Genomic DNA, 22941 nt, shown 5'->3' with positions numbered 1-22941 from the left:
GTCTTAGCGTTTTAAGTTAAACCATCCCTAGTATGCCACCGTCCCATACCGGTACATACAATTCACAACATCTAGATAATTGACAGAATTTAATATCACAATTCAGCAATTATAATCCAACACATAGATCCAGATAATTGACAGAATATAAGTTAATAAATCCTCAATTAAAGTCCAGGTTAACTTCCATGTAATTGACAGAATTTATGTTATTAATTCATCAATTAAATCCAGGAGAAGCATAACAAAATCTAATATGTATAAGACCCTATTATGCATCCAAAACAACTTTAAAAATCATACTTCAGTCATCTAGGTTGCTAAAATAAATGTAAGCAATTAAATATTTTATATTCGTCAACAGTGTGCGACATTACTTAAAACTTCCACACTGTGAATACCATTAGCATATAGAGATAAATTATACATTGTGGGTTCAATTTCAACATAATATCATGTTTATAGTTTATACTACAATCCGTTAAATTGTTAAAACAAGATTAAATAATTTAGTCATTCCTATCCGTTAACAGTGTGCAAAGTTGCTTATTTTTATACTGTTCATCCTATTTACACTACTGAACAAATTATGCAATTAAAGAGTTTAAAGTCTAATGAAATTACATTTAAAATTCTCAACACAGTCCTTGAAACAATCCAGAATACCAAACACGTCTAAAACAGTGCCCAAAACTGTTCCGGAATGCATCAAAACAAGGGAGCCTGCTCTCAAAACCACAGAGCAGGCTCAATGCACCATGGAGCTGGCTCCCTAGCCCTTGGACCCGTCTCTATGAAGAGGGGAGTCGGCTCCCAACCTTCTGGAGCCGGCTCTCTCCCTCTTTTAGAGCACTGATCCGCTTCTAATCCATTTCTGACCATCTGCTTCATCTCCGGCCTCTTCCTACCTTTCTATTCTTCCTTAAAATTGATCTTAACAGTTTAATATATATCCAGTATCATCCCAGTCCTTTGTTTATAACAGTGAGAATTAATAACCACAATTAATCAGCTACCGACTTGCTATGCCTTAAAAACAAACAACGAATCCCAATCTTATAAGAATTATTTCAGATAAAATTTAAACACATACAGATGTTCAATTTAGCATATATCACGCATGTAAGATTCAATTAACGTCCCATTAAATCCCTAGAGATCATCTAGGTATGCATAGAACACAGGCCAAGGAGAGAGAGAAAGAAAAGAACTTGCCTGTACAATTTTGGAATCAAAACCTTGTCGCCGTCTTCCTAAGCTTTCCGACGACGTCCGTTTACTATCCACTCAACTTCCTATTGCTTAACCTTCCCTCCTCCTAAGTTCGACCTTTAAGCCACAGCTGAAACCCTCATCGAACGTGCTTTGTTTTCTCAAAATCTCTCTGTGTTATGTCTCTACCTTCACTGTGCCGTGAATAGGGTTCTAAAACCCTAAGCAGACGTGTCATATATATTTATAGGCAATTACTAAACCTAAGTCCAATTAAAACCCTAAACTGAACCCTAGTCGGCCCATTCGTTAATTCTAATAGAGTAAACCTAATTTAAAAATTATAGCTATTACACTAATTTAATCCAATTAAAACAAGTAATTTCCAATAAAGAAAAATAAAAATACAATTAGTCAATTAAAGAAAATAAAAATACAATTAATCAATTAACAACCAATTAAACAAAAAATGTAATTAAATACAAAATTAAACAATTAAGTCAAATAAATAATAAAACAATTAAAAAATTTAGCAAATAATCAATTAATTAAACAAAAATGCAATAAAACCATAATTAAATACATAATTAAACAATTAAGTCAAATAAACAATTAAACAATTTAGCAAATAATCAATTAATTAAACAAAAATGCAATAAAACCATAATTAAACTGCCGAGACTATCCTTTTAAAATTAGGGGTATCACAATAAACAAGTACTTTGGTTTCTACATTTGATCTATTTAATCCTACTATGCTTTTCATTATAACACCTAAATGCATGAGATCTAATTTAGTTTTTTCTAATTCATGATAAGTTTCTGGCGTTACGAGATTTAATATTACTTGATTAGTAATTACACTAATTTTTCTTTGACTAAGATGATTATATATTTATTCAATAAAAAAAAAAAAAAAAAAAAAAAAAAAAAAAAAAAGATGATTATATATTTTACTCTAGAAATCTAACAAATTATTGGAATAAAGATTTGATGAAATAGTTAAGCTATTTGGTATAAAAGGTAAAAAAAAAATAAAGATAATAATAAAAAGGATAATAAAGATAAAAATGGTAATAAAGTTAACACATGAAAATATTCAAGAATTGCTAAAAGTTCTTCTTTAGATAAATTGTGCATAAAATAAACTTTAGGAGTGAAAATATAATTTTAACTTAATAAAGGGGTTCAAATAAAAAGTTTTTACTTTTGATTCATGATATAATAAATATATAAATTACTTTTGCTACCTCCACTTATATGTAAAAGTCCCCTGGAACTAAGTAAAATTTTCTTGTATGGAATCTTTCCTTTTTGTTTTTAATATGTGAAGAAAAGATTAGGTCATCTTTTTTCTTTCATGTTGTGTTAAAATATATATCTATATATATATATATATATATATATATATATATTATTTTTTAAATTTTTGTTGAGAATTGAACTTGGACTAAAACATATGTATGTCAGCTTATACCTTGATAACGACTAGATGGAGACAATGATTTTACCCAGAAATTAAGTAATATTTGCAATCAGGCAAGTTTATTAGCATACAATTTTATTCTTTGATAAATATAAACCAACATGTTATTTTTCGTAATTCTTCATTAAAACTTGTTTTAATTTTACAAAATGATTATCCTTTTGGCTATTATATATTACGGAGTACAAAAAAAAAAAAAAATCATATTTTGACTGAAAAAAAAAAAGTATATCAATTTTTGGTTTCACTCAAATTAAACATACCGCACGTCATATTGATAGTCCAATAACTATTTAAAGCACAAAATGTGAGTGCAAAAAATAATAATAAAAAAAACAAAAAAACACAAAACATACATATTTGGCAGATGCAATCAATCACCAAATAAAATTATTCAAAATTTGAACTGCGAGATATTCTTGAGTCACAATCATTCTGGGTGCCAATTATTGGTCTTGCGCAATCATTTTCACTTGACCAAAGGAGGCCGTGGCCTAAATTCATGCACTTTGTAGGCTTGTTACAAGTATATGGACTAAAATGTAGTTAGACGCTAAATTCTAGAATAAATATGTGAAAAAAGATATGGATTTGGTTAATTGTTAGTTTTGAAAACAGTTTTTAAGAATTAAAAAAAAAAAAATTATTTTTAAATAATTGTAAAAGATAATTTTTTTTAAAATTAAATCAAGCAGAATTTTAATATAATTTTTTAAAAATAAAAAGTTAGTTTTCAAAGTTACAAATTAAACGGACTTTACATTTTTCAAATTCAGAAATGTCTACCTAACATGATATGATGCCACATATGCCTCACTTGCAAACTATTTGACATCATCCCTATTCCAATAATGTATTATTATTCGGATTATATTTAAAGAGAGCTAAAAATTTCAAATGAGGACTAAATTGTAGTCGCATGCTTAATCCTATATATATATATATATAATCAAAGAGGAAGCATAGTCCGTGGTGGTGTTGGATTTTTTTTTAAATTCGATATGATCAACAGTTTATACTATTTTGTTCGAATTTGTTACATCGTAATCGCAACCAATCTTGCGATCATGACCGATACTCCAAATCATGTGAGGAACTAAAAATTCTAAATAAGGACCAACTTTAGTTATATGCTTAATCTAAAAAAAAAAGAAAAAAAAAAAGCTAAAAATTCTCTTTTTGTGACTAAACTGTAGTTAGTGGAAGAAAACCAAGATAAAGAATCTCGATGTCATCAAAAAGTAAATCAATTTTGTTTTTATCCACCACCACCATGTACCAAATCGTGTTCCAAAGATTCAAATTCAGTCACTCCTCTCTCCTAAAAAGGGCCACCCACAAATATATTCCTTTTTATCCACCTCAGAACTTCAAACAAACTCACCTCATCTACTCTGTCACACAACTAACATACCCGAAAAAGATTTTTGTGTGTTTTTTTCAGCTCAAATGTTTGTAGCTTCGCTTTGTGAGCTGGATAGTGAAATACCCATCAAAAGATTTCAAGGTAAGAGCTCTGGAAAACACAATTTTAGAAGATTTGGTTTTGCTTTGACTTTGGTGGTATTGTTGTTGGGTTTTGTTTTTTTTGGGTTTTGTGATGATGATTTTCCAATGGTTTCAGTGCCTCTTGGTTTTGAGATTTCTGGATTTGATAGGAGTAGAAATTGGGTGTCTGAAAATGGGGTTTTTGCATTTGGGTTCTTGGAGAAAGATGGTGATGATGTTGATGGGTTTGTTGTTGGTATTAGGTATAACTTAATTGAGCAGAAAGCTGCTACTGTCGTTCCTATTTGGACTGTTGGTGGGGGTATTAGGGTTTCTATGAACTCCACATTTAGGCTTTCCACTGATGGGAGGCTGCTCTTGTTTCAAAACCCTAATGGTTTGGTTGTTTGGAGTAGTAATACCTCCAGTTTTGGTGTTCAAAAGGCTAGTCTTTTGAACACTGGCAATCTAGTTCTTCTTGGTGTTGGAGATGAAGTGGTTTGGGAAAGCTTTAATTGTCCAACAAGTACTTTACTTCCCGGTCAATCTCTCCATTTCCCCCAAAACCTTAGAGCCCCTTCCACCAAATCAATTTCGAGTTACTACAATTTGGTGATTCGGCAGAATGGTGAGCTTGCCCTCGAATGGGAACGCAATGTAACCTATTGGAGGAGTCATTTGAGCTTCTCTGCTGTTGTCAGGGAAGCAAGGTTTGATTCTAATGGTGTTTTAGGACTCTATGATGATGTCAACAGGACGGTCTGGTTGGTATCAAGTAAGGATTCGGGAGATCCTTCTGTCGATTTGAGGCATCTTAGGATTGACCCGGATGGGAACTTGAGAATTTATTCATGGGATAGTAAGCTTCATAGTTGGAGAGTTGGGTGGCAAGCTGTTGAGGACCAGTGCAAAGTGTTCGGTTCTTGTGGCTTATATAGCTTATGTGGATATAATTCCACCGGACCTGTTTGCGATTGCTTGTACTCGAATTCCTTAGATTGGGGGACTGGTGCTCCAGCAATGGATTCAGGTGGTTCAGGGTGCAAGAAAATGGTGGATTTGGGGAACTGCAAGATGCGTACGAGTATGTTGGTTATGAAACAAACAGTTCTGTATGGTCTTTATCCCCCTGAAGATATTGATATCATGTTGAGTGAGGAAGCCTGCAAAGAGTACTGCTCCAACGACACTAGTTGCATTGCTGCAACATCAAAGAATGATGGTTCCGGTTACTGCACAATCAAAAGAACCATCTTTGTCAGCGGGTACAAGAATCCGTCTGTCCCTGCAACATCTTTCTTGAAGGTGTGTTTGGTTCCTCAGGCAGTTTCTGCTCAAGGAGCAAGTAATGCAGAATCAATTTCTTTGTTGTCCGGTAGATTCATAGCTCGAGGAGGCAGCTTAAAAAAATTTATAGGAGTTATTGCTTTAATAATTGTGGTGACAGTCTTGCTTATGTTGGCCGTGGAGATATCTGTCTTTTTGTTTGTTTACCGGAGAAGAAAATTTGAAGCTCAAACAAGGATTCCTTTTGGGAAGGATGCCCAAATGAACCCACATTACAGTGTTGTCATCAGACTATCTTTTGAAGAGATAAAAGAATTGACTGCCAACTTTTCGACCCAGCTTGGCCCATCTGTATTTAAGGGCATACTCCCTAACAAAACACCTGTAATTGCTAAGGTGTTGAATGATGTGATTGTCTCCGAGAAAGATTTCCGAGTGGCAGTTTCTACCTTGGGTGCCATGCACCACCGGAACCTTGTGCCTGTAAAAGGCTTCTGTTTTGAGTCAAAACAAAAGATTCTACTTTATGAGTACATCACTCGGGGATCTTTGGATAAGTGGCTATTTGGTGCCAAGCAGGACAAAAATGAAGGAAATTGGCAGCAAAGGCTTGATATTGCTCTTGGGGTGGTGCGAGCCCTCGCTTATTTACACTCCGAGTGTCCACAATGCATAGCTCATGGGAATCTGAAGCTCGAGAATGTCATGGTAGATGAGAAGTTGGTTCCGAAGTTGACTGATTTTGGACTTCGGAGCTTACTCCAAAAGGAAGCAGGTTCTTCGTTAGAGTCACCATGGGAGAGAGATATTTACATGCTTGGAGAAATGTTACTGCAAATTGTGACATGCAAGAGGAATATTGTAGGAGACAGTCCGCAGAATATAATCAACGAGTTGATTCAAGAACGAAAAATTGAGGCTAGTGAGGAGTGGATAGCAGTCGAAAGAGTGGTGAGGATAGCTTTGTGGTGTATGCAAAATAAACCCTTTCTAAGACCTTCAATCGCGGAAGTGGTTAAGGTGGTAGAAGGTACACTTTCAGTAGATAGGCCCCCGGCTGCTGTTGCTGTTAGAGACGAGACTCAGACGGACGAGAAACTCACAACCGACGTAGAGGTAGAATCCGAGAGGAAAAGTTTTGGAGGAATAAGAGAGTGCTAACATCAGACACCACCTCGAGGTTTAACCGGGAATGGGGCGAATTCTGGGAGTTCAAAGTTTTTGCTAGATTGAACCCTAGAACCTTGATATTCTACTGAGAAGTTTTTGGTTCTTGAAAACTTCTCATGGCATTAACAAGTTAGTGGCAGATGTTTGCTTGAAAAGTCCAACATCTTATTTTTGGTTCTTCATGGTGAGTTTTGAGTGACTTAAAACTTGTATCATTGTTGCTTTTCACAACCATGCCTGTGTAATTATGTTCTCAGTTATTCAAGTAACTGAGTAATTAAATGAATTACCACCAAGTTTACTGGCTACTAATGCTTTTATGTAAAGTTCTAAGTTTCTTATTCAATGACTAGAGATTAATTGTTTAGGCTTGGCCTTTGAAGTGTCATGCTAATTTTTATTGAAAAATCATGATGTCTTGTGGATTTTTTTATTTTATTTTTTATTTTTATTTTTATTTGTTATCTATGAGGTCCAACCCTTAAAATAAGATACTATGAGTCACAAAAAAGACAAAAAGGAAAAAGCTAGGAAACATGAATATATATTTTACCATGATTACGTTTGAAAATAAAGTTATTTTGTCAAACTCCAAATAATTATATGGGCCAAATATAGCAAGTGGTCCATCTTTGTTTTTTTTTTTTTTTTTAACAGGAATTCCGATTCACACCATTCACTTTGATAGCAGGGCCTGAGCTATACAAAAGGGATCTGCATTTATTACAAACTAGGTACTTGAGTTAATGCTATGCACGTTGTAATGCATGACCTCTGTTTTACGAATAAAGAAGCAAGATTGAGTTATTCCCCCAATCAGCAGTCATTTCCAAAAACCCCCATGGGTTGGTCCAGTGGTCATGGATAGGAATCTATTAAGTAGTCGAAACCGATCACCAATCGCAACAAGTCATACAAAAAGCGCACACATTTAGTTGCATAGGATTCCATCATTTAGTTGCATAGGAATCCATCTTCTTGCTCCCCTTTAACTGACGAATCCAATAAATTACATGAATCTACTTGTTTTGATATTATCCATCGCAAAGCATTCCAAAAGGCATTGGTACCTTTTGTGCTTTAAAATTCCTGACATCATGAACCATTTTGATCATATTTGCCTATACCACAGCGTAATAAGATAGATATATATATTTTCTACTCAAAATCTTAAAAACGAACCAATTGTATTTGAAATTTTTTTGAGTGTTTAATGATAAGTGAAATCTTTCTCACTGAAAATTCAACTCCATTTAAAGTGGAAGTAAGTGAAATATCTAAATTGCAATAGCAAGCACACTTAATTGAATCATCACTTCAAATTTTATACATTTTCTTGAGCCAAAAAATTATTAGTTTGAAACTAGTCTCATTATACACAATTCAATCTGAGTCTCACCTATTCTGGATTCGGAATTCAGCTGAGATGAGATGTGGTATTAAACAACCGTTCTCTGCATAAAAAAAAGTAGTGCCCAGTTGTCATTGGTGCCGAGGAACTTTCAAGGCAGCGAGAGCTGCAACACACTAACCTGAGAACGGATCAGATCACGTTTGTGGCAGACTAGCTTCCGATTTTGCATGGCGCGCCACAAATGACTCAACAATTGGGTTCACAAGATGGGGTGCCTCATCCTTCACACATACCAACAAATGATTGGATTCAGAGGTTATCTTCAACACAAATTATTAATAAGAGTGTACAAGGAATCGCACAGATGAATGATTTCTTCAGTTAATGATGCAGAAAGGACCCTTTCATTCACAGATAGCACTATGATGGCAACCAATTTTGAATTAAACAGTACCATAAGCCAGCGCATTATTACCATTTCCACCATGTTCCTGGCTCTCATTTCGATTTTTTTTATTTTTTATTTTATTTTTAATATACCAAGAAATTGAGATTCATTAAGGCCGAGGAGGCATACTAACCAACTAAACACAAACAAAACTTCAGCAAGAATGCAAAGGGGAAATACCCAGCAAACAAGGCGACAAAAGCAATACAGAAGGAAGACACCCAAAGCTTAGATTTGCGAATTTAGAAAGCAACAATACATACCCATGACCTTCTCTATTGATGAAACTCATTAGCTAAGGTACCAGAGCACAATTTATCTTTTATGCTTGGGGCGAGGCCCAGGGTTGGATGTCGATATGCGTCTAAGAGTTGGTTTTATCAAGTTCTCAAACCCAATGACATGGACATAGTTAAATGATCTTACATTTTGATATTCTTCCTTCATATTATGGAGTGAAATAGTGTTTTTACCTAACATATAGTATTTCAGGTGGACACTTCATTTTTTAGCAATTATGTAACAAAAGGAACACAATAAGAGAATTTTATATAAAGTTACGAAAGACGAGAATTATCAAATGTCATGCCATATGTATGTACATGTTAGACATAAAGCTATTAAGTGCCGTATGCTTGACATGGTACTTCAAGCAATTGTAGGAGTACGTAACCTAGCTAATTAGTTCCCTAAAAATCCGTACCCCCTTTCAAACCTTTTGCAAACTACTGCACCTCCCATTTTACTATATATCTTGCTTCCAAAAACATTCCAAAAACTTAAAATGCAGAATTCATGGTAACAACCCATATCTCAGAAAGGAAAAGACCCAGTAAGATGCAATCATATAACCACCAAATTGCCACCTCTTTGAAAGGTTAAAAGACCCACTAAGATGCAATAATATAATCAACTAATTGCAGACTCCGCATTTGTGTGTGTGTGAGTGAGTGTGAGAGTTTGTGTGTGCGGTGTGTGTGTGAGAGAGAGAGAGAGACAGAGAGAGAGAGAGAACCTGAGGGCAATGGCCTACGTCAGGGAGGACAATGAAGTCTTCTACACAATCAAAATTTCCAAAGGCTCTTCCAAGTTCAATGGGCTCCCAGGGATCCTTGTCACCCCATCCTACCAAAACGGGACACTGAAAAAAAAATTTTAAAAAAAAGTAAGGAAAAACATTATTGACAGGCGAGGATAGTACTTGAAATAGTAAATATCAGTTTAGAAATATGACCTTCACTTGAGGCAGTAGTTCCTCAGGAAGAGGCCCCCCTGAATAACAAATGAACTCAAGAAACACATCTGCAGCACCAGGCTCAAGTCCTGGAAGAAGGATAATCTGAACTAATTCATCTGTCACCTGGGAAGTGTCATGATAACACTGAAAGAGAATCCGTCAGAAGCAGGTCAACATAGAGCAGAGCATAAATGGATTCATTCTTCTATTCCCGAACACTAGTTAAGGGCAAGTGTTCAAGATCACATTTTTGTAACTACAGATTATGTTATTTTTAAAATTTTTGAACACTATTACACATAAAAGTAGGTCTAAATGTATGAGATAACAGTTACCTATGGTTATTAACCCTTTTAGACTACATTCTCATCTTTATTACAGTATTACTACACATTCATCTTGTGTAAAATAGATTTTTTGCTATCATTGTTGACTTATACTTAGCAAATTAGCTTATAGTCCATCGACATAATAAACATCTCATTCCAAAACAGTTAGAATTTTTTTTTTTTTTTTTTTCATAAGTCAAAACAGTTAGAATTTTAAATTTATTTATTTATTATATATATATATATATTTTACCTTGGCAATAAACTCACACACTTAAACCCTCGCCCTTAAGTGCAGTGTGGATAACTATGCAATCTACCACTTTCTTTTTCACCTATATTTCACTCTTATTAGAAGTATTTTTTTTCTTTCTTTCTTTTTCACTGCTTTCTTTTGTTCTTCTTGTTAATTTATGTATTTAAAACATTTAAATTTAATTTGACATTATTCAGAATAATAATGCCATTTTGCATTATTTTAGGGGAACGGTTTTCTTATGATCAACACGAACTATAGTTGAATTTTCAACCTTGGCCTTAGAATCTAGTTTTCCAACTTCAATATTTATTGTTTTGAGATTCAATTCCTACTTTTCTAACTTAATTTTCAGTTCTTCATCCAATTTCCTAGACCATGTTCTAATTCCAGAACTTTTACTTCGCTGATTAACACTCTTTCTTAAGTTTAGTCATCAAAATTGTTGAACTAGTAATTTCTAACTTAAGATTTTCTAATTTAACTTCTATTGCCTTTAATTTGTTAAAAAACACTCAGAATTCTCTACTTTCAGACTTAGCAAATCATTATGTAAGTAAAAACTAGCCTAAATATATCATCTTTATCATATTCAAAATTATGTTAATCGTGAGATTATATCTCTTTCAATTCATCATTAGAAGCCTCACAAATAGAATATTCCTTTAATAGATATAATTCTCTCCCACAATCACTAAAAGTAGTAGTATCAGATGAGCTAGAGTAATTGCTTTGATACCAATTATTAGATTGTTAATTCAATCATCATATACATAGAAGTAAAGTAAGACTATAGACATTTGATTTTTAGTAGAAAGCCCTAAAAAGGGAAAAACTATGAAACTTAGTCCAGCCAAGAACTCTAGATGATCATAGACTTAAAATCCTACCCTAGACAGACCATAACCCTATTTCATAACCAATATAGGTAGCCCGTACATTTTGGTACCTAAAATCTTTGTAGAGATCTGTTTAGATAGACTTTTAAAAAATATATAGTTCCCCAAGATTTGATTGATCGAGACTTTGATTGACACCCACTCGACAATCTTTGATAGACCAACACTTCGATTTATGCTCTTAGGTTTTCAACCATTCAGCTCAGACATCCCAACAATAGATCAACCATTCGATTGACACTCTCGGGACCTTACTTGATGGATCAAGCTCGACACTCTGTTTTTCAGCAAACATATAGTTTTAAAATATCTTGAAATCCTTTAATTTTGGAAAAATCATTTCCAAAAACACATTTGAAACAAAACTTTGAGCCTCTCCAAGATCAAACTAGGTCATTTAAGGCCTTTCTAAGATCAATTTACCCGTGTCCTAGATATATGATTGAGGATGTGGATACTTGCCGTGTTCTTCACGCCTTCACGGACTTTTGCTTGCATCGTCTTCAATGGTTGTACTTATATAACTCATAACACTTTAACACATTACAAAAAGAGTTTTGAATAGGACATTTGACTCTTATTCCTTAAATGGTTAAACCTCCCATTTATCTTTTCAGTTCACAAGGACGCAAAATTTTGTTGGCTAACCTAATTGATAGAAACAGAAGGAAGTTTCGATCCTTGAACAAATACAATTTATGGGTATGTTTATTAATCAGATTGACTCTGAATACTGAATCAGATGTTAAGAAGATTGATTTCAAATGGGACATATATTTTGGAAATCTGATACTACCTCCTTCCCATAAATAATGTCTCTTTCAACGATTCAAATTTTTTAGGGGTTTGAAAATTTCAAGACTAACCCTCAGTAGTTTAAAGATTAACACATAATTTGGAAGATTTTCAAAATCTAAGGATAATTTATTAAAGTTATGTTGTTGTTGCTTTTTTTTTTTTTTTCAATTGAATTTTCAAAAGGGGGCACTGATTTTAAGACATCCTAAAAAGTAAAGAGAGACATTTATCTTGGGACATAGGCACATAGCATAAATTATTGGATATTTTTTAAAATTGACTATTCAAAAGGGGACATTTATTTTAAGACACCCTAAAAAAGTAAGGACAGACATTTCTTCTGGGACATAGGCACGTAGCGAGTAAATTATTGGATCTGTTTGGGATTTTTTAACAGTTATACAACTTTCTTCCTGTGTAGCGCTTGACCTCACAAGCTTTACTGCCTAAGAAAAGTGACATATATCCATGTTGTTGGAGAGAAAAACCTGGCAAAGAATATTCCTCACTGACTCTGGTTTGGCAACCGTTCTAAAAAAAAATTTGCCAACAGCTGTATTCCTGAAACAAAGCATAACTATCTTAAACACTAAAATGTAAAGTTTAAAACTTTAGGCAAATAAAATGCACTAATAAATGCATATTACCTCAGGAGACTCTGGAATGATCTAATTAGAGGTCGTGCGAACCAAGGCTGTTTCTTAATATGAAGCATACGAAGAGATATATTTAGAAGGATTATGCCCTTACAGATCCGTGGCTCCATAACCACTGCTTGAAGACCAACAACTCCTACACAAGAAACATGAAATTTTTTTTAGTATGCATATTATGTCAATTTTACCTCAAGTTCTAAAAAATGCACCAAGGCATGTGGCCTAGTGGTGTCTCCTCTTCTTTCAGAGCAGAAGGTGGAGTATTCAGGTCTCCTCAAGAGCATTAGAGTTATTTGCCAGGAAAGAAAAAAAAAAAAAAAAAAATCTAAAATAGAAAGAATCAAAGGCCTTGTCAATTTTTATAGAAAATAGCACCAGGAAAGAGATTGCAGTGATGCTGTTTGAAAAGGATTATGTAACTGTGATGATGGAGTAGTATATATTACAGATGATGTAAAGCATACTCTAAGATGATATAGAGTGTGCCAGGCTGGCCAGCTTTCTTTCCAGAAACACTCCCCACAATAAATTAAAAATCCCAATAGGACCCAAGTAAATTTATTTTTGTGATTTTAAAAAGAAGTTATTTTCATCACGATCGCGAATCTAGGTGGCCTAATTTGACATCCCTATCAATTGCTTAACATACGCCTCATAAAAATATGCCATATAACGTGCTTCGTGTTTTCGTCAGTAACGCATCTCCGAGCAACAAGTACCAATAAAGCAAGAACAGAGGAAAACATACAAAAAAAGGAGACTAAGAAATTTTCATGATATGAAAAATATCATAATAATAAAATGAAAGACATTATCTGTAACATCGAAATTTATTACGATTACGATTAACAATTTTTATAGCCTGACATATCGTTCTGAATGAAGATTACAATGGACTCAGTCAAGACTCAGTACGACTCGAAGGGACTCAGGGAGACTTGGAGAGACTCAATTGAGTAGGCACTGTAACAGGCAAGTAGCCCTTTTGAGCTGTCAGACTCAATGCTGTTCATTCTTACCCAAACCATCTAAGTCTACTTTCTCTAACTTTCTCACCAATGGGTGCTACACCTAATTTTTCTAACACTTTCATTAGTGATCCTATCACTTCTAGTCACTCCACTTATCCATCTTAACATTCTCATGTCCACTACATGAAGGCGTTGTTCTTGTTTTTTTTTTCTTTTCTTCTGGTGTGACCTTACCTGCCGTGATCTGTGGTGTTTCCACTCTCTTCTATTTCTAGTTGCTCCTTTGTGGATTGTTATGCACTTCAATGCCTACCTAATAAAATTTAAATACTTATAAACACAGATCACACATTAACAAAAAAAAAAATCAGTATATTCCCCTTGCTTTTGTTGGCCATATTTGAGAGAACACCGTTAGTAGATAATTTTTATTACTTTTTGGATATATATTGGTGGACTGTAATTTTTGCTCAACAAATCTTTAAGGACTTCATCAACGAAACAATTGGATCATCCTAAATGGGCTTCAAACCTATATACTTTATAATAATCAAGATAGCATAGCTCCCATAATATATTCTCTAACATAAAAAGGGAAACCATCTATTAGTTGATTGGATATTTTCATCACAAAGTGTAAATTCCAGCCTAAAATACAATTTAATTTAAAAACTTGCGGTTGTTTTCCTAAATACAAACTATCAACTTATTGAGTGTGCACGGAAGTAGGGGAAATACATGACAAGGGATCATATTGTAATTTGAAATATTATTACCCACCTTATCTCTAATGGTTGAATATCTTGTGCTCTGCAAGTCCAGACACAGTTTTGTGTGATTTCCCTTCTTTCTTTCTTTCTTTTTATTATTATTATTATTATTATATATTTTTTTTTATCAATTTATCAAGCTGAACTTAGAAACTATACTAACTAAAGGAAAGAATTTATGAATGAATGAAAAAGCTAGAACACACCAGGTATCCCCCAAGAAATAAGAAAGCCTTGTTACGTTGTTCCTTTTCTCCCTACTAGGAAGGAGCATTGCACAGAAAGCAAATACAACACTTGAAGAAACTTTAATTAAGGACAAGAATGAAAGAACGTAAAAATGGATGAACAGTATAACATGGCATGCATCATCAGAGAAACAGCTAACTGTGGGTAAAGCAAACACAAAAAACGAGACAACTTCCCCATTTTTACTAACAGGCAAGATGAAGGAAAATGAGACAAGGAGAAACAAAAAGGAAAATATGGCACACGGCATACAACTTAGCATTATAATCTATCTCCCCTATCATTTGAAACATATTTGAAGACGTATAACCTAATTGATTAAATCAACCATTTTTTATTTTATTCTTCAAATGTACTTAAACTTAAGATCCTATATCCTATTTTCTCTCGACAACCATGTGTAAGTTGATCTAAAGATCCTAACTTAATTGCCAGTTATGCGGTTTAGCATTTCTTAAACTTCATATTGAAATTGAGAAACCTGAAATTATAATTAATCACAAACCATTCAATTAAGGATCAGTATATCACAAAGACTATAAACAACATATCTTCTATGTATATGGTAGAGAAGTGAAATCACGTCAGATGAAAAATTATAAAAAATGATAAATATTATATAATATTAAATAAAAAAATAGGTGCCAAAGTGAATAATAGTATGTTTAAGAACTTTCCAAGCTTTTAATAAACTCTTAATAAAACCTAGCTAAATTTAGAACGTTTCAGAGCTAAACTTGAGTTTGAATAATAGTATGAAATGCGTCCGACATGTGTAATTGGACATGCACTTAGAAAGCATATCCAAATGGTTCAAGTTGGTTATATAAATGTGTACAAGTCTCCTGTTATGTTCATTTTATTACATTATTGTTTGAAAATGAGTAAAAATACCTTTTTTCTTTTACCACAAAGGAAGAAAGTTTGTCCATTTTTCATGATTTTTGTTACATAAAAACACAATCTACCCAAGCTAGGAAAAGAAGAAGATAAACAAAATTTGAATAGTTGGCTTTCTATATGATTCCCTGGGTTTGGTATTTGATAAATCAAACGGTTAGACATATATTCGCACTTGATACATGTATGAAGTCCATATAACATAGTTTAACACTTCACTGGAACAATAATCAATGCTTGTGCAATATCAGAAGTTCAAAATCAAATACAGAAAATGAACAGAACTAAAAATAAGAATGACAGTTCTACAATGTTGCAGAACAATTTTCATATTGAGAATGTAATTTGATGCCTATTACAAATAAATAACTAAATTTCTGCCTAACTAATATGGACAGGTGCAACTACTCAGACGGCCACCAAAAAAAAAGAAAACAAAAAAGAAAAAAAGAAGGCCATATATATATATATAATATACATTTACAATTGAATAGTAAGATATAAAATAATCAAACATCAAAGCTAGAAACCAAGGAATAAACTAAAGCAACATTGAAAAATATGACATCACCTCCAATAGAATTGCATATAAAGAATGCATCGTCTTTCACCACGTCAATACAGAACTCATTTAGCTGTGTGGCCCATGTCTCAAATGTATAAAAGGAGTTCACTCCAAACTCACGAGGATTTGGTTTGTCTGAATAACCATAACCAATCAGATCAATTGAGAATACCCTATGTGACTGTGCCAGAACCAGAATATTTTTCCTCCAGTGGTCACTGTTAATAAAGACGAGTGAGTCTGATCTATATTTTAGATACATCAATAAATACAATTGAAACGATGAAAGAACAAAATGTTCAAAAATCAATAGTAAATATATTGTAGAAAATACATTACCTTGCAGATTTAGCATGCAAAATATTGAGTCACATTGCTTATAAAGTCCAAGCTTCTAGGTTGCAATACAATCAGAACCGTGCAGAAAAAAAATAATAATAATAATAATAATAAAAAAAAATAATAATAAAAAAAAAAAGAAAAGAAAGAAAAAGAAAAGAAAAGATCAGAAAATGTTAATAAGTAATGGACCATATTATGCAAAATAGTGTATCATCCGTTTCACATAAACCTGGGCCCTTTACATTAATATTTAGTAAGAAATACTTGGTTTCTGACACTTCATGAGAAGTCCAACATCCCCTCTCTCAGGACCACATCCTAGAAGAACTATTACAAATGCCAACCCCCATCACAATCATCTCTACATTGCTACCATCACCATCCACTCATCCAAAAAATAAAAATTGCCATCTGCACTTTCCAAACAATATAAGGCTATTTCGAACTGAACTTTTCTTCTAGATTTTCCAGTGACAAAATTCTTGGAACTCTTACTTCTGTTCTATTATCTTCTCCCACCTCCTTTCATCGACCAAAGTAAAAAAAAAAAAAAAAAGAAAAAAAAGGATAGTTGGGGCATATCTTCATGCTAAATAAAATTAAAGTGTTTCAAAAACCTTTAGTAACACATTTGTTTGAACAAACTAAAATTTATCTTCAATATTAGCAACTCAATGTGTTGTTAAAGGGTATGAAAAGAACATGGCTCCAAACAAAAAAATTAATTAATTAATTAAAAAAAAAAAAAAAAAAAAAAAAACTCCCTGATACGAGGACTGTGACTCATTAGTGCATTATAAATTAGGGACATGAACTAAAGGCTCCTCCTGCTAAATAAATTTGAAGTGTTATCCTTTAATAACACATTTGTTTGAAAAAACTAAAATCAATCTTCCATATTAGCAACTCAGTGTTGTTAAGAATATGAAAAAAAACATGGCTCCAAAAATATAAAATCCCTGGTACGAGGAACGTGACCCATTAGTGCATTACAAGGGACATGAACCATGCGCTCCTCTCCTTCCAAATGGAAGAAGGTTGAGGGCTAGAATCCCAATTGGACAACAATGGGGTGTGTGATGTACCTACAAAAAATGATAACAAATAAAAAAGAGGTTTCGCGGGGGGGAATGAACCTCACTATAACCTCCTGAGAAGCATTCGTTGTGCTTTTTCAGAAAACGATATTTGTTATTTACTGTGTAATCAATAAGATGCATGGATTAGTAAAAATGGCAGATATTTTACAGATCAACATTGAAATGATTGGCCAAGCTGGGTCTATAGTCCTATACACAAACAAAGTAAAATGAAACCTTGATGAAGCGACTTAACTTTTAGACACTTGTTTACTTTATTAATGATTTAATACATACTGCCAATACCAAGACATAATTGACACATCCACAAATATGCCACAACTAGGAGAATAACTAGAAATAATTTTCCCTTCTCACAATACCTGTATTAATATCTGACACCAACTCCATCCAGAAATAGTAATTTTGTACTGCTCCAAAAGAAAAGGAGAAAATACTCGACGCAACACAACAAAGCCTTTTTCCAATTACTTATGGTCGGCTACATGAATCATATTATTTATTTTTTTCACTATCTGAGGCCAGTTATCATATCTTTCTTTAGCCTATTTTTGTTAATTTTGGTCATCCCTATCTGCTAGCATTACTTTCAAAGTGGACCATGTCACTCTTCCTAACTGGTGCAATAGGAGAAGATATTTGAGCAAAAACAATTCAATGATCGGATTCTCATTGAATTAACATTCAACTTAGGAAAAACTCTCATCCAGAAATATTACGCAGGTAAACTAAATGAAAGATGTCAGAATGATGCAGGACACAAAGATCATAGTTAGTTTTCTATTATATTATTCAGCATCTCATATAATAGTGTGATAGATCAACATGGTAACACACCTATTGTCCAGTTTTTTATATTACATAACAAAACCGTAGATTTTTCCCTTTATTCTGAATGTTTGTTTTTTTTCATAGTAACATGTTTTGTACATTTGTCTTCCATATTGGAATATTAGCCGATATTTAATTGGATCAAAAACCAGATTGAATCATTGATCACAGATGCTGAAAGTCTTCAACCAATGTCAATGTTGAAAGCTGAAACAATGAATAACATGCTCTCTTTTCCTTTCACCTTCTGTCTTTTGCTCTGAAACAAGTTCATCCTTGATTATGTATTGAAATTAAGGAAAGGTAATTGATGATGGTGTAAATCATAACAGTTCTGTTTGTACAATTGACCAAGGAGAAAATAGTTGGAGTCAACAGAAAAAAACCTCACAGAGAAACAGAATTAATTCAATTTTACCTTTGTGTGAAATTGATCAATTATTAAAGCTCACTATAATCTAAAAAACTTGTTCAAAATTTTCCACTTCCTCTTATATGAAAGGAAAAAAAAAAAAAAATAGAAAAGTAAAAATACTTTGCCTTTCAAAATTATCTACTTCCATCTCTAATAAACGTCAACAAGTTTCTTCTACTCCTCTTATCAACAACAACAAAAATAAAAGAAAGAAATATAATCCTTTCCATAATGATTCAGCATTGACCAAAAGAATGCGTAAAACATTATATGAGTGATGCAAAGAGTTTGTTTAAGCTTCCAATAATTCAACCCAGTTCCATGGAAATGCAAGTTTAAACTTTAAACTATTGTTAAATTTTCAAATCATACATGCAGTCAAAAAACATGAAGATAGATTGTGCTTTTGAGCAAAGCAGTTTGTCCATTTTAATACCTATATCAATTAGTTGACGAGAAGCAATATATTAACGATGTAGACCTGTTTGCTCCAAAACCATGAACCAGTACTAAAGCAGGGCCACTTTTCCCAGAGTACTGATAACGGATAGAATAACCCTTCCAGTTCCACATGCTACAAGAAAATAAATTGAATTGAAGAATCAGATACACAACATATTGAAACAGTCAAAAAAAGATACTATATTTATAACCAACTGGTAGGCAACAAATAACATGAAAAAAGGCTGCATAACAACAAACTATCCATCCATTCTACAAACAAAGAGAACTCTAGGGCACTCAATCAACATTTTTTGAACACTTGATTATAAACCCGCTCATGTTGAACTTCATAACTTTTCAATTTCATGTTTATAAGTGTTAACAATAATACATAGGGAGGGGCAATCTTAGTCAAGGTTCGCTATCTCTCTCTCTCTCTCTCTCTCTCTCTCTCTCTCTCGTACACACACATACAAGATTCTCTCTCAATCTCCTTTATCCGCTTCATTGGCCCACTGACACGGTATTGTAGCAATTATTGACTGGTCCATCTTCCTTCCCATCCTATTTTATCCCTTCTTCTCAGGCTTTGAACTTTCACCGACATGGTACCAGGTAAGTTGTATATGCCAATGCCCTTGTTATCATCCTTTCAGCTTCAACAGCAGTAGAGTTTCAAACAAGATTCTCTCTCAATCTCCTTTATCCGCTTCATTGGCCCACTGACACGGTATTGTAGCAATTATTGACTGGTCCATCTTCCTTCCCATCCTATTTTATCCCTTCTTCTCAGGCTTTGAACTTTCACCGACATGGTACCAGGTAAGTTGTGTATGCCAATGCCCTTGTTATCATCCTTTCAGCTTCAACAGCAGTAGAGTTTCAAATTGTTGTTTTCTGGCCTTTTTTTTTTTTTTTTTTGTCCCGCTGATTGAGTTATTGTCCTTTTTTTAAAGTATGTTCTATTTATGACTTGAGGAATGAGTTGAATCAAGTTGGTAAATGTTTCGATAAGAACTTTTGATTGTGCTTGTAAAGATTGTTTTTCACACCCCATCTGTAATTTGTAATATCAACTTGGGTATTATTAGTTGCCAGTCCATAAAGGCTTATTGTTAAAAGGGGCTTGTCCCACATCAGATCCGGATAGAGAAGGATTTGGGCATATATGGGTGGATATGTAGCACAGCCCAACAGCTTAAGCTATTGAGTGAGAGGGCAAGTGCCAAACTGTTACACTTGTCCTATACTTGGAACTTGGTAAAATTCTTGGGTAAAGAAAGTTGTAATGTTGGTGCTCTAGTGCTTCGTTTGCTTTGAGGTTATTTGTGACAAGTTCTTATCTGAACTTAATTCCTCTTTTCACTCAATTAGAAGTGACTATTTGATGGGCGAAGAAAGGTAGATTAGGAGTAAAATTCCATGTAAATAATTATAAAAGCAATTAAATCATAACTGATATGATATTTTGTTGCAAAAAGCAAGTGGGTGAATATAATTACTTGCTGGAGAACAAAAACTGATAATGACTTCCACTCCTACTAGTCATTCAACATCATGAATTCAATTTTTTCTACACTAGTATCTATAATCACACAATGCAAAGGAAGTTCTTGTAATCAACCCAATAAACCCTTTTCACTCCCAACAAAATTAGGTTATGCATATCATACATTCACCATATTTTGACTCATGAATTAACATTACTTTACTGCAAATTTAGGTAACACAAACTCAAAGACAAAACCCACAGATAAGACTGCTACTCAATGAATCATCATTCGAAATCAATTGAAAAATAGAATGAGTTTAAGGTGGTGGTGTTAGTGTTACCAGGTTTTGACTTCAATTTGGGGGCTGTTTTCTTTGGTTGAACCATCGATCGAACAATCATTGAGACGAGAAACAATGAGGCCACCATTTGATTTTGATTTAGAGAGGAGGGGTTTTGATGTTGTGCGAGAAACAGTGAGTGTTTTGGGAAGAAGGGTTGGAGCAGAAGGAATTGGTGAGGAGAAGATTGCTGTTGTTGGGGTTGAGGAATACGAGAGGGGGAAGTGGTGTTTGGATAGAGGAAACGTGGAACAACTTGTACTCGCCATACCAAGTGATTCAGATGAACAGAGTGGTCACTTGCTAGCTTTATAACTGTATTTTCTTTTCTTTTCTTTTCTTTTTTCTTTTTTTCTTATATTTTTTAATAATAATAATAATAATAATAATAATTTTTTTTTATTTATTTTTATTTATTTATTTTTGTCCTGGCAAACAAAAAGCCAACAATCCACTGCAGGAATATCCAACAAACAAAACAAGTACATAACACGAACATATTAGAATCACAAAAAAAGCAAATCACACTACTTCAAATAAACTTAACGTGAAATTAAGACATGACAGCTTAAACAGGTTTTGCAGTAAGACCGAACATGACATGTGGCATGCTACAAGAAGAAAAGTTATTGCATGATCCGTGTTACATATGTCTCGGCCAATCACATGAAATAACATAACACAATATATATAGTCTCGTGTAATTAGTCCTGAATCATGTAATGTGAGACTCACAATACATGTATACGTCTTTGACACCAAGACCACATGTGGGGCTTAGAACACATTTATCAGTGTCATACCTCTATTGTCATCCACCGCTAACCAGGCTGTGTTTGACCAGGGTCGTAAATAATGTACTCTTGAAAAACTTTGCTCCTATTTTTGAAAAACTTTACATGGTTGCTCGGTTGCTCCTGTTTTTAAATCAATTTCATGACATAGAAATTAGTTTGTGACATGGTTGCTGTTTTTAAATCAATTTCATGACATAGAAATTAGTTTGTGACATGGTTGAGCAACCAAAATTAGTTTGTGACCTTGAATCTACTTGCTTCTTACATTTTAGACACGTGCCATCTAACAGACGGCGCCAAAGTGTAAGTGCAAAATTTCTCTCAACTAATAATAATTAAAAGAAAAAATACAACTCACGCAAAAAAATAATAATGAACAAGAACTGAATATAGATAAGCGTAAATTGCTCGATCCCTTTATTGGAGGTCTATGCCTCTATTTATATACAAAAATGTGGTAGAATTATGGTAGGACTCGCATTGCTTGTCCTCCAATTCTTTCTATACACAACATTCTTTACAAATGGAGTTCCTTCCTTTGTCTAATTCTTTCCATGTTAAATTTTCCTTGCACAGAACCTTCCTTCTGTGTTGAATCCTTTGCTTAATAGGACTGGACAATATTTAATTGTACTTGGGCTGGATGCAACTTGGTTTAAATGACTTGACCAATGGGCCAGAACTTCAACAGTGGTGATGTTGGGCTGATTAATGTTTTTACCTAGCCTTGGAGGTCCAATATAAATGATATTGGGTTAAAGAATAATGTAAATTGGGCTTGATCCGGATGGGCTTCTGAAATCTACCAAATGTAGATTTATATAATGATGCCGTGTTCAATTCTCATTGGAGGGGATTTTTTCCCTCCACACTTTGCCCCCAATTCCCTTTAGTTTGATGTGACAGTCATAACTAGAGGGAATTGAAAAATTGAGAAGTATGCCTTGAAGGTAGTGACTTATATTTGTCTTCTTAAAAAATACGAAGACCCAAAATTAAGGCTTCTGAGGAGGTTGTAGTTGAGGTGCCCCCATGCTCAAAGGTGACGTCTTATGTTGAGCCTTCTTCTGTTCAAGCTATTGGTGCTTTCATTTTTTCAGATTG

General features: G+C 33.7%; 2 protein-coding genes across 3 annotated transcripts; one reads left to right on the top strand and one right to left on the bottom strand.

Annotated features, from left to right (window-relative positions):
- The first annotated feature begins 3736 nt into the window (after window positions 1-3736).
- Window positions 3737-7151, top strand: LOC132306283 (G-type lectin S-receptor-like serine/threonine-protein kinase SD3-1). 2 transcript variants are annotated; one of them, XM_059803625.1, is made up of 2 exons: window positions 3737-4205; window positions 4323-7151. In XM_059803625.1, the coding sequence occupies exons 1-2, from the start codon at window positions 4148-4150 to the stop codon at window positions 6632-6634; spliced, it is 2370 nt and encodes a 789-aa protein (XP_059659608.1). In that variant the 5' UTR covers window positions 3737-4147; the 3' UTR covers window positions 6635-7151. The 2 variants fall into 2 exon arrangements, with proteins under 2 accessions (XP_059659608.1, XP_059659607.1); XM_059803624.1 differs by having other exon boundaries at window positions 3738-7151.
- A 766-nt stretch (window positions 7152-7917) lies between these two features.
- On the bottom strand, window positions 7918-21344 carry LOC132306284 (pheophytinase, chloroplastic). Its single transcript, XM_059803626.1, has 9 exons — window positions 21041-21344; window positions 19245-19337; window positions 16082-16293; window positions 12612-12756; window positions 12453-12525; window positions 9680-9826; window positions 9461-9586; window positions 8176-8278; window positions 7918-8097 (listed from the first exon to the last, which is right to left on the bottom strand). Exons 1-8 carry the CDS (start codon window positions 21307-21309, stop codon window positions 8192-8194), a joined length of 1152 nt encoding a protein of 383 aa, XP_059659609.1. The 5' UTR covers window positions 21310-21344; the 3' UTR covers window positions 7918-8097; window positions 8176-8191.
- Between the last annotated feature and the right edge of the window lie 1597 nt (window positions 21345-22941).

This window comes from Cornus florida, unplaced genomic scaffold (genome assembly GCF_030987335.1).
Source record: "Cornus florida cultivar Cherokee Brave unplaced genomic scaffold, ASM3098733v1 CherokeeBrave_3.0.0_Hap2_Chr05, whole genome shotgun sequence".
NCBI classification, from domain to species: Eukaryota; Viridiplantae; Streptophyta; class Magnoliopsida; order Cornales; family Cornaceae; genus Cornus; species Cornus florida.
This window is presented reverse-complemented; position numbering and strand designations above follow the sequence as displayed.

Excerpts from the sequence above, each read along its gene's own strand:
- LOC132306283 (XM_059803624.1), top strand. The coding sequence starts at position 4,148 with ATGTTTGTAGCTTCGCTTTGTGAGCTGGATAGTGAAATACCCATCAAA.
- LOC132306284 (XM_059803626.1), bottom strand. The coding sequence starts at position 21,309 with ATGGCGAGTACAAGTTGTTCCACGTTTCCTCTATCCAAACACCACTTC. Across the intron at positions 19,338-21,040 it reads CAAATTGAAGTCAAAACCTG|CATGTGGAACTGGAAGGGTT; the intron begins GTAACACTAACA and ends ATTTTCTTGTAG. Across the intron at positions 16,294-19,244 it reads CATGGTTTTGGAGCAAACAG|TGACCACTGGAGGAAAAATA; the intron begins GTCTACATCGTT and ends CTTTATTAACAG.